The sequence below is a fragment of the Lactuca sativa genome, chromosome 3, assembly GCF_002870075.4.
Source record: "Lactuca sativa cultivar Salinas chromosome 3, Lsat_Salinas_v11, whole genome shotgun sequence".
In the NCBI taxonomy this organism is placed as follows: domain Eukaryota; kingdom Viridiplantae; phylum Streptophyta; class Magnoliopsida; order Asterales; family Asteraceae; genus Lactuca; species Lactuca sativa.
Genome location: NC_056625.2, coordinates 27,875,106 through 27,886,326, shown reverse-complemented (window position 1 = coordinate 27,886,326; position 11,221 = coordinate 27,875,106). Strand labels below are relative to the sequence as shown.

The following is an 11,221-nucleotide window of genomic DNA, read 5'->3' as shown; positions in this document are numbered from 1 at the left end:
TGGATTGGGTTGAGATGATGACACCTGTTAGCCATCTTTACCAAATGAAGTGGTGGTGACTGTAATTGCTGGAGGACATTTGATGGAACCATCAACATAACCGTACAAATCGTTTGTGATCAGGAAGGGTTGGATCATTGTTTTCCAATACCTGTAATTTGTTGGTGATAAGGTGAATCCGAACTTATGTGAATTGTGAGAGGTTTCCTCAGATGAAGAGAAAGGAGTAATAGGAGCCATGTATTAATCAAAGAGAAGAGAGGGATGAGTGTATCAACTGTCGACACAGGAGAGATGAGGCAGGGAAGAGGCAGTCGTAGGGTAGATTAGGGTTAGGCTTTGATACCAAGATAAACTTGGTAATTGAATATTGTGATTGATTCATAAGATAACGAGTACAAGGATATATATATATATATATATATATATATATATATATATATATATATATATATATATATATATATATATATATATATATATATATATACAAATCATATTTTCACTCTACACCCTCAACATATATTTACGTCTAATAAGCTACAACGAGCTTAGTGAGTAAACAAATCAACATCAGTGTTGCAAAAGTTGGCATAGGCAGCCGATTAATCGGAATCAGGTAGGGGTCGAGACGCCTAATTAGGAATCGGCTAAAAAATTTGGAATTGGTCAAACTCGGTCAAAAATCGGTAAAAATCGGAGAAGGTGGGGAAAAACTCGGAAAATTTTGACTTTTTTGTAGAAAAAATATTTAGAATTGTTATTGATATTCATATGTTTAATTTGTTATAATTTTAATAAACTTGTTATAATTGTTATATAAATAATTTTCTTAAAATTAATTTTATATAATATATCCAATTCGAGTACTCCCCGAATACTCCACGCCTATACCCGAATACTCGCTAGGCGCTAGTTGGCCGCCTTGGAAACGTGTAACGAATTTTACAACATTGAACAGGATATCAATTAATTTCACAACCGAATATATCATATGAAACATCACTTAGCAATGGTAAGTGGTGTTTAATTTTGATATATAAGTTATGTAATGTCTAAATTTTTGTTGGTGTATAATTAAATTTGGGTTAATGACTTGTAAACGGCAAGGAATTTTGCCTCCTGTGAAGATTTAATCATTAAAGTTTTTTTTGTATGTGATTGAACTCTCTTTTCATGTTTAAAAAATACCAATAACACTGAATATTGTAAGTTTAGTTGGTTTCCAACGATTTTTGCATCTTCGGTTATCTTTTCCATCTAAAATCAATTTTCCACTCATTTTCTCTTAGCTAAATCTCATCTCCCTCATCTTGTCATCTTGAAGAAGATGAAAAATCAATTTCCAAAATGGGGAAGATTGTGTGAAAAACCCAAATATGTTCTTCTTATATTCTAATGTTAGGTTTTTGTTTTTGTTTTTATTTTTGCATGTTATTGAGTGTTCATGATGATAACAAGGTTGGGTTGATGAACAAAACAAGATTGGAGATTTAACCCATATTTAAGAAAACCTATACATGTGCTTCATCTTAACCAAACCCATAATATTTGATGAAATGATTTCCAAACCCGTCATAGTTGATGAAATGATTTCTTGAGATCTGGAACACACACAAAAGATTATCAGCACGGGCGTCTCGTTGATTTTGAAGGCTCTGTTCGGAAAATAAAATTGGGCCCTTAAACACAATCTTTTTTTATATATAAGCAAAATTCGTTAATATTATGATAAGTCGATTATTATTAGAAAAAATGATAACATACTATATAATCTTACATAGTTACATTAATCGTAATGCTCTAATAGCATTCTTAGAGTCGAAGTTGTTCACCAACTTGTCATAATAAATACTCTCCAAAATATTGTTCTCAATATCTACCAAATATATTGTTCTCAAAATCTATCATTTCCAAGTCATTAATTTTTTCTTGTGAAATTGTTGACTATAAGTAGGAATTTAACAACTTCAATTTTGAGAAGCTTGTTTCTACAGACGCAACAATTAATAGAATAGTCAGCAAAACTCTATATGCATCAAGAAAACAATTAACTTCTTCATATATTTTAAAACATTGGTGGGTTAGTGGTTTCATTTGGTAAGAACTCGTCAACCAGATATAACTTCAGATTAAGTTCATTGACGTCATATTTGAGTGCAACTTCAAGACGGATACAACACAAGTTAATATATTTGTCATCAAATCCCTTCAAGTTTTTGGAAACAAAATCAAAATTCGTTCATATTTATTTTATTGTTCAAATCTTGTTTTAAAAGACGTCATCGATAGAAATTAAAACAATCAAACACACAAGAAACAACATAGTAGGTCGATTCTAATTTTGAAGCACAACAAGTGAGCATCATATTTATAAGAAAATCGATTATAATTTTTGAAATTGAAACATTCAATTAATCACTAATATGAAATTGAGTGATCTTATTGGATCTTGAAACTTACAAATTTGACTTCCGAATCAGATAGTGCTCACTAATTTTGAAACTATCAGTTAATCAACAATCAAACACACACACACCCTCAACGACTTAGTTAGCAGGTTCAAGAGAACGAGTAACGTCATAGGGACTTCTGACTTAGATTGGCGGGAATCAGAGGGTGAACTGACTTTCTCTTGGTGACGATACCGTTGAATCAATTTTTTTTCTGGACCTGGATTACTAGTCTACTATTATGAATCCTATGTAAAAATTGGGGCCCCTCAATGACGTGGGCCCTGTACGGTCGCCCACCTGGCACACCCTCAAAGACGCCCATGATTATCGAAGAAGATAAAAATCCAAAAAACAAAGATGAAATACCAAAAGCCACTATATTTAAGGAACACACATAAAGCGGTGATGCACAACCCATTTATGTTCACACCCATAACGATTTATGGGTTTGTTTTAGGTTTCAAAATCGATTTAAGAGTTTCTTATGGGCTAAGAAATCAAAGATGCAACTTGAAAACAATTTCTAGGTTTGTTTTGAACACACATTTAAGGGTTTGTTTTGGGCGGAAAATATGATCGGAATCCCATCGAAGGTACCAAGGTAGTCGAAAATGATGTTAAAGATGTCAAATAAATATTAACATATAAGGTTGAGGGGAGTGGTGTTGAGACCACCAAGCTCCCACCTACTTTCCTCTTTGTAGTTCGGCAACCCATTGGGGAGGAGAAAAGAATTTTTGTCATGCTGAGATGGAGGGCGGTGTTTGTCAAGTACATCTCAGCCTTCATATTTGTCGAGCTTCTCATTCTTCCACTCCCTACGGCCTAAATATTTTAACGATTTTTGAACACCATAAATAATTCAATAATAACTTGTATACAAAAAAAAAAATCAATATTACTAAATATATTTATAAAACAAAGTTAATTACGTGAAGTGATTAACCCATTAAATTTCTTCAACATAAAACAACGTTGACAAGCCTTGCCAAATGGAAACTTTAGTAAAGATATTAAAAATAATATAAAATTAGGCCATGGGGGACATGGGCTCCAAATCCAAACACGCCGTGCGAGACTGGACTCTTCCCTAGAACGTTCAACAAAAATATCTCTGCCCTGCTCCCTCCCCTCCGAAGCCCCCTTTCTTCCAATCACCAAAACCAGGCAACAACTATGCAAATCTCCGGCGGCGTGTTGACCGACGTCACAGCCGTATTCTATCCGTCTCCGACTCCTCCGTGCTGTGCTAGGTCTCATGAGTTCCGACATGTCCATGCCTTTTCTGACTCTAGGCCCCTTCCTTCTCTCGGCTTTCTTAAGGTAATACGCTCTTCATTTGCATTTTCCTTTTTCTATGCTTGACGTTTAAGCCGTTTGATATTCGTACAATTAACGTAATTTGCCTTTTAGGTACTGTAGTAATTAGTAAATTGTTTCGGAAGTAAGTGTTTGAAGAGGTGAAATCCGAATCCGATTAACTAAATTGAATCTCGTTTCTTTCTAATTTTGGGTTTTCTCTAATTTCGGTTCAAGGCCTCAAAGCTTCTATAAATGGAGTTTCAAGCTATACTCTCGTATTATATATTTGTGGTCTGTGGACTGTGGTCCTAGGGGTGATGATATGGAACTGAAATTAATGTTAAAACTTTTTTAATGTACGAGAGAGCTGTAGTGAAGACATAAACAGAGGGAGTTTCAACTTGTTCACAAAAGCTTGGATGACTATGACGACCTAAAAGGGTTGAATTTGACACATTATGCTTAAATGTAAGTTTTGATCACATTACATTAAGTAAGGTTATGCAGATTAATGGTCTCATATCTCTACTTGATTGTGGTTATACAGCAAGTGGCTCTCCAATCAATAATAGGAATTGAAATACGTTATTGCTAAACATTTCCAATTTTAAATTAATATGTGGTTTAAGTAAGCCCTAAAGTGAAGTTCCTAAATCCTATTGTTATGCTTTCTTGCTTATGTTATTAAGTGCTTACAATTGTCTTCATGATTCTTAATTTCTTATGTCTTATAGAGCTCTCCATTCCCCATGGCAAGAGGTGGACCCGAATCATCCCGAACAAGAAGCTGTATAGCAAAAGCATCTGGCAGTTCAGGTCATGATTTGGTTCCAGTAGCGCCACATCAGCTCGAGTCTCCAGTTGGTCAACTCCTGGAACAAATCTTACAAACCCATCCTCATCTCCTCCCTGCAGCCATTGATCAACAGCTTGAAAACCTTCAAAATGAAAAAGATGCTCAAAAAGAAGAACGCCCTCCTTCATCTATGGATCTCAGCCTTTACAAGTGAGCAACTTTGCTATGACCTTTCAGATCATATTTTCTAGAGACAAAGTTTACATATCTTGTAGTCATTAAATTTCAGGAGAATAGCCCAAGTGAAAGAAAAAGACAGACAGAAGATATTAGAAGAAATAATGTACTGCTGGATCGTTCATAAATTTGTGGACAAAGAAATCTTAATGATCCCAAAAATATCATCAACCTCGGATCCTTCCGGAAGGGTTGACTTCTGGCCAAACCAAGAAATGAAGCTGGAATCAGTCCACTCAGCTGAAGCACTTGAGATGATACAAAACCACGTAGCTCTTGTCCTCGGGGACCGCGTCGTGGGGCCTTTACAATCCGTCGTCCAGATCAGCAAAATCAAACTCGGAAAACTCTACGCTGCATCAATCATGTATGGATACTTCTTGAAACGGGTGGATGAAAGATTTCAACTCGAGAGATCCATGAACACGCTTCCGGAAGGTTTCAAGGAACAACAATCGAGTTTTGCAGACCCATCGGTCCCGCAAAGCCCGTTTTGGGATCCGGATTCATTGATCCGGATCCAGCCTGATTATGACATGGAAGATGAGGGCTTAATGGGTGGTGGTGGTGGTGATGATAAGATGTATAGGTTAAGATCTTATGTGATGTATTTGGATGCTGAGACACTTCAGAGATATGCAACGATAAGATCAAAAGAAGCGATTTCTTTGATTGAGAAACAAACACAGGCTTTGTTTGGGAGGCCTGATATTAAGGTCTCGGAGGATGGGTCGTTGGGCGCTTCTAATGATGAAGTGGTTAATGTGACGTTTTCTGGGTTGACAATGCTGGTTCTTGAAGCGGTTGCTTTTGGGTCGTTTTTGTGGGATGCCGAGAATTATGTGGAATCTAGGTACCAATTTTTGAAAAGCTGAGAAATTTTAAATGGCTAAACAATGTATTTGATTTTTTTTAATTGTAATATTTCACACTTGCAACAAACGTATATGAAAGTAAAACACAAGCCCAAAGATTAGACTATAGTTATAATACCGACAAAATAAAGAGTCAGATAATCAGATTTACAGAGTCAAACAAACACGAGGAAAGAAAAAGAATCGGCCACCTGGCCTTAAAGAAACACACATGCTCAAAAAAAGGTTTCTTGAAGGCTGCTATGGATCACTTAAAAAGAGTTTGATTTTTATTTATATGGGAAATGTTGAGAGGATCAAGCTGCAAGAACGATGATCACGATCAGAAGCACGATTCCAAGAATCACTAAAAGCAAGCAAGTCTGCATGAAGGAATGAAAATTAATGAGCACTGTAAAAAGGACTGGAAAAACTTTAGGTAAAAACATAATATAAAATTTACCATGGAAGAGTTTGATCTTTGAGTTTTTGATGCTTTTGCAAGATGGGATTTTGCTTGTGAAGTGGCAGCATGAGAATTCTCAATGTTGGTCCCAATATCATCTGCAAAAAGAATCATTGGGGGCGTTATAAAAAGTTGAAATTTTTAACAAATTGAAAACGAGAAAGCTTTTTTTACCAATCATAGCTCCTTGCTCATGAACCAAAACAGCAAGATCTTTGAAAATTTCATTTACTTCCCCAATTTGATTATGGATCTCTTGTATTCCCTGATCTCTTTCCTCAATGATTGCTTCATTAAATGCAATCTCATTGTCCAACAACAAAACCTCCTGTCTGAAAAAATCCAAAAACAACTTGAAAAAATTGTTAGTCTGCAACTTTCCCTTACTAATCAACTGAAGAACTTGCCTTTTGGAGTCCACAAGAAGAACACGCTGTTCTTGAGTTTTGTCTGAGCTTAAATCCATTTCACTGGCTGGATCACTAAAGAAAAAGTAAAATAATTAAAAATCAAGCAGAATTCTACATTCAGAGTTTTTTTTTTTTTTTTTTTTTTTTTTTTTTTTTTTTTTTAATAGAATTTGGTATGCATTCAATTGCAACTTACCGAGAAGGAAGAGAAGATTGAGGAACAAAAGGTGTGTAAGCTGTCTCCCTTTCAGCTGAAAGTCTCTGAGCTTTCTGAAATTCTTTAAGAACTGCTTGAAAATCTTTTGCAAGTTTAGCATCAGTGATCTTTTTGCTGGCCTGCACAAAACATGATGATTCCACCACCAAGAAACATGAAGGAGAAGAAACTAAAGAGGAGTTTTATGATGATCAGATATTGAGAAACCCACCAACTCAAACCTCATGTCTCACAGGCTATATGAAGATGTATAATACAAAAATACATTGACAAGAATCAAAGTGTCACTTACACTAACATCAGAGTTATGATCTGTTTCACTTGCTTGCTTGAGTTTATCTGAAGTATCCTTCACCAATTGCCCAATATGTAGTCTGGTTTTGTGCCTGTCATGTGAAAACCACCAAAAGACAATAGTCGCCATCATTGTATACAGTTGTCATACAAACTAGTCAAAATGATTATAACGATGAATTCATGGAAGGCATTTTTATTTCATCGTCGTTTGTATGAAAGGAAACAATAATGTGATTGCACTTTTACAGGTTTTATGGTTCATAACCAAGCAAAAGTAAAGCTAGGGAATAATTATACATCAAACTTGTTTACAACAGGTAATTCAAATAAATCAAATGTAAGAAACTAAAACGAATCAGGTTTCTTTTCAATTTTAACCCTGGTTATCATAACTGAGTCAAAGTAAAGCTCAAAAATGAATCAGACGTACAGCTTTTCTCGAAGCTCAGGGGTGTCTTTCGGAGTACCAAGGGTATTTACTAGCCTCTGAAACGTAGAGACTGCCGTATTGATCTGGAAAATTCCAGAAGCAACAGCTTGAGTCGGATCCTGTTTCCTCATGCCATTGTTGTAGCCCGCGCGTCTTGAATTGAGCGGGCGACCAGCTTCGATATCTTGAAAACTCATTATCTTATCTTATATCTCTCTACGATAATCCTCAAACTGATAAATCCTAAAACAAACAACAATTCCGATTGAGATGAAACCCTACCGATCGGAGCAGGGTCTCGATCAAAACGGTGAAATTACTGAACCCTTGGTCTGCAACGGTGATCGAATTAATATGGATCGAAAATCGAAAGTAAGGCACCGATTGAGGTGAGAGAAACGAAAGGGACAGCAATGATTTACAGGTGAAGGATGCGGTGGTGGTGGAAGAGCAGGTATTGCATTGCCGGCGATCCGAAAGCAAACCAAAGGGGACACGTGGAGAGTGGGGACGTAGCTCTGTAGTTTACACTTTATAGTTTTCGAAATTCGGAGACTCCAAGGGGCGATTTTGTAATTTTGCATTGAGCAGATAGGAATAGGATTCCTTCTCGAATAAAATAGAGTTGGTCAAATACCAAATTTTAATTATTCCCATAATATTAACAAAATATCATATATAATATGGTTGTTTTATACAATAGTTACGATAACTTGATATCTCTAAGTCATAAGTGGGTGATTCATGTTAAATTGTCTAGAGAAACGATAACTTGATATCTATAAATGGCCGGTGATACATGTTAAATTATTCAGAGATAGATTAAACATGGATTTCATGTACAAAAATACCATAGAACATGGTTTATTTGTTAGCATCTAGATATAGATCAGACATGGGATGGTTGCATATGTTATTCTTGTGGACAAAGTAGTATCTATTTTGGTGTAAGTTATGTCTTCCTCGTTTTCAATCGTTATAACTTTTTTAGAATGTTTATATAAAATATCATATTTAAACCAAACTAGTTACCTTTTCTTAATAAACATTATTGGGTTTATTTTTCAAGGATGTTTAGAAGATCTATATTATGGTATTTTAACCACTAAAATAATCAAAATCGGGGACGACTTATCAGGAAATGGTGTCTTGTTATTTTAACAAGGCATTATAAATAAGTATGGTTAAGATCCTACTAGGAATGATTGTGGAGCAATAGTATATTACCATTTTAGGATACCCACTAGGATCATAAGATCTTACCTTGCTCCTGGTTCTAAAGTTTAGATTTTAGTCTTCAAAACATTTTATGAATGGAAAAATTAAATTTGTAACAGTGTTTTAAAAACATGCATATAAATTGTATACAAACTAGAAACATCTCAAATTACAAATGTATAATAGGGAGCATGCACTTTATGGTAAAGTACCTATCTCGAGACTCGAGAGTAGATTAGTCCACCGATAAGTTCTCTAAAGTTGGTGGGTGTGGGCTCGGCGAGGGGCTTGGCATCCTTGGCACACATCGGGCCAACCCCTCGGCTTGGTATCTCGATTAATATATGTGGAGTTTTGTTGACGAATGAGAAAGTGGGGTAGCTAACAACAACTACTTTCATTTATTTATTTTATTTTTATTTTTTTTTTAAAAAAAAACTCTTATAAATACTACAACCTTAAACCATTTTAACTCATCAACATCAATTTACAACTCATATACATTCTTAAAATGTCGTCTTCATCATCTTCATTGGGCATGTTTGATGTCTTGCTTGAAACAACTATAAAGGTTATTCAGGAGGCGGAGTAGATGATCAAACAACTACAAGAAGAAAATGTGGAGAATGCACGCCGGAGGAAGATAAAATACATACAAAGATTTCGTGAGGCGGCTAATGATCGACTCATGCAAGATTACTTTGTAGATGACGCCAACTTTATAGGATATTATTTTCGTCGTCGGTTCCGTATGCATAAATCTCTGTTTTTGCGTATGGTTAACGACTTCACAGCAGCGTGTCCATTTTTTCAACAACATTGAAATGTTAGAGGTACAATTGGTTTTACTCCTATACAAAAATGCATTGCTGCACTTCGTCAATTAGCGTATGCCACTTTCCCCGATGCACTAGATGAGAACCTTAGGATGTCCGGACGTGTTGCACGAACTAGCCTTCACAAATTTTGCAAGTATGTCATGAGATTATATGGTCCACGATATCTACGCAAACCTACTTGTAGTGACATCCACCAATTGTATGCTCATCACTCAAACGTTCACGACTTTCCTAGAATGTTAGGAAGCCTAGATTGCTTCTACTGGACATGGGGTTGTTATCCGAATGTCCATAAAGGGTAATACACCCAAGGTGATCATGTTTATCCAACCGTTATACTTGAAGCGGTGGCGTCACAGGATATGTGGATATGACATGCATTCTTTGGCTCAATTGGCTCCCTTAATGACATTAATGTTCTTAACATGTCTCCGTTACTTGACGACATGTACAACAGGACTGCATCTGACTCCTCTTTTCAAGTAGCTGGAACATCGTATAGAAACGAGTGTTATCTAGTGGATGGGATCTATCCGAAACGTGCTTGTTTTGTGAAGTCGTTGTCTTGTCCAAATGATCGGAAAAGGTTGAAGTTTAAGAGAGCTAAAGAGCGGGCGAGAAAGGATATTGAACGAGCATTTGGAGCTTTTGAAAAACATTGTCATATTCTTAAATATCTCACGCCGTACATGGAGAAGAAAATGAGCGAGGTGATGTATACTTGTATCATATTGCATAATATAATTCTCGAAGACGAAGGAAATGCAATATATGAGTATAACGAAAACGAGATCGTTCCACCGACACACGCTTTTGAGGTTGGAAGCGCGGAGTACATGTCGAGGAGGGCATTAGTTCATGATGTTAAGACGCATCATGTTCTTCGTAGGGACTTGACGGGACATATATGGAACGTCGACCACATCGATCTTAACATGGAATCGATCAACGATTTGGAAGGCCAATTTTCCGATGAAGATGTTCTTTAGGTTTATCTAGGTTTGGTAATTTTAGTTTGTATGTTTTTAATTTTAAATTCTTTTTTTTGGTGTGTTTGTTGTTTTTTTTGAATTTCTATGTTATTATTTTAAGTTTAATGAATTTTTAGTTTTTAAAAAATGTTATGTTTGAAATATTTTTTGTATATTTAAAAAAAAAAAAAAAAGTAGCATGACAACCTACGCCTACCAAATGACAAATTTTAGTAAGAATATAGCAAGTGTGATGCGGCGCCTACATGGACGGTGGTAAGTATGGCACCACACTCAACAATCTAAGTGGAAATCAATCAATGGTAACCTATATGGATACAATTGAATGAACTCCAAACTCTAATGCATTATGTAAGTTAAATACAAATTCTTAAGTGTTTTTAAGCTATTTTATCACCTAATACTCTTAAGATGTTCATTCGGAAGCATAATAAGCGACCGCATGGAAAACAGACTTTAATATTCAAAACTTCATAACACCACTCTACCTCTAACTTCTCAAATTTAAAATTCTATAGTAGTAGGAATGGAAATATAGTGTTACAAACATTGATCTAACACCTTAAGCATGTTATATAATCTATAAATTCCAACCAAAAGAAAGTTAAAAGTGAATCACCATTGATGACCACGTAAACTCAATAAAAGACTTGATAAATCAATAACATAAATCAAATTCCAAACAGATCAATGTATAAAAAATGATA

The 11,221-nt window shown here is 35.5% G+C and overlaps 3 protein-coding genes across 4 annotated transcripts; 2 read left to right on the top strand and 1 right to left on the bottom strand.

The window, feature by feature from the left end:
* The first annotated feature begins 3,508 nt into the window (after nucleotides 1-3,508).
* LOC111884112 (UV-B-induced protein At3g17800, chloroplastic) lies at nucleotides 3,509-5,762 on the top strand. Of its 2 annotated transcripts, XM_023880432.3 has the most exons (4): nucleotides 3,652-3,779; nucleotides 4,132-4,226; nucleotides 4,493-4,764; nucleotides 4,844-5,762. In XM_023880432.3, exons 3-4 carry the CDS (start codon nucleotides 4,508-4,510, stop codon nucleotides 5,664-5,666), a joined length of 1,080 nt encoding a protein of 359 aa, XP_023736200.1. In that variant the 5' UTR covers nucleotides 3,652-3,779; nucleotides 4,132-4,226; nucleotides 4,493-4,507; the 3' UTR covers nucleotides 5,667-5,762. The 2 variants fall into 2 exon arrangements, with proteins under 2 accessions (XP_023736199.1, XP_023736200.1); XM_023880431.3 differs by lacking the exon at nucleotides 4,132-4,226 and having other exon boundaries at nucleotides 3,509-3,779.
* Nucleotides 5,740-7,993, bottom strand: LOC111884113 (syntaxin-22). Its single transcript, XM_052769196.1, has 6 exons — nucleotides 7,466-7,993; nucleotides 7,031-7,124; nucleotides 6,718-6,857; nucleotides 6,286-6,593; nucleotides 6,109-6,209; nucleotides 5,740-6,028 (listed from the first exon to the last, which is right to left on the bottom strand). The coding sequence occupies exons 1-6, from the start codon at nucleotides 7,660-7,662 to the stop codon at nucleotides 5,963-5,965; spliced, it is 906 nt and encodes a 301-aa protein (XP_052625156.1). The 5' UTR covers nucleotides 7,663-7,993; the 3' UTR covers nucleotides 5,740-5,962.
* A 1,954-nt stretch (nucleotides 7,994-9,947) lies between these two features.
* LOC111884153 (uncharacterized) lies at nucleotides 9,948-10,511 on the top strand. The gene has a single exon (XM_023880475.1). The coding sequence runs from the start codon at nucleotides 9,948-9,950 to the stop codon at nucleotides 10,509-10,511; it is 564 nt and encodes a 187-aa protein (XP_023736243.1).
* The last annotated feature ends 710 nt before the right edge of the window (nucleotides 10,512-11,221 follow it).

Excerpts from the sequence above, each read along its gene's own strand:
- LOC111884153 (XM_023880475.1), top strand. The coding sequence starts at position 9,948 with ATGTCTCCGTTACTTGACGACATGTACAACAGGACTGCATCTGACTCC.
- LOC111884113 (XM_052769196.1), bottom strand. The coding sequence starts at position 7,662 with ATGAGTTTTCAAGATATCGAAGCTGGTCGCCCGCTCAATTCAAGACGC. Across the intron at positions 7,125-7,465 it reads CCTGAGCTTCGAGAAAAGCT|GCACAAAACCAGACTACATA; the intron begins GTACGTCTGATT and ends TTCACATGACAG. Across the intron at positions 6,210-6,285 it reads TGAGCAAGGAGCTATGATTG|ATGATATTGGGACCAACATT; the intron begins GTAAAAAAAGCT and ends TTCTTTTTGCAG.
- LOC111884112 (XM_023880431.3), top strand. The coding sequence starts at position 3,633 with ATGCAAATCTCCGGCGGCGTGTTGACCGACGTCACAGCCGTATTCTAT. Across the intron at positions 3,780-4,492 it reads CTTCTCTCGGCTTTCTTAAG|AGCTCTCCATTCCCCATGGC; the intron begins GTAATACGCTCT and ends TATGTCTTATAG. Across the intron at positions 4,765-4,843 it reads ATGGATCTCAGCCTTTACAA|GAGAATAGCCCAAGTGAAAG; the intron begins GTGAGCAACTTT and ends ATTAAATTTCAG.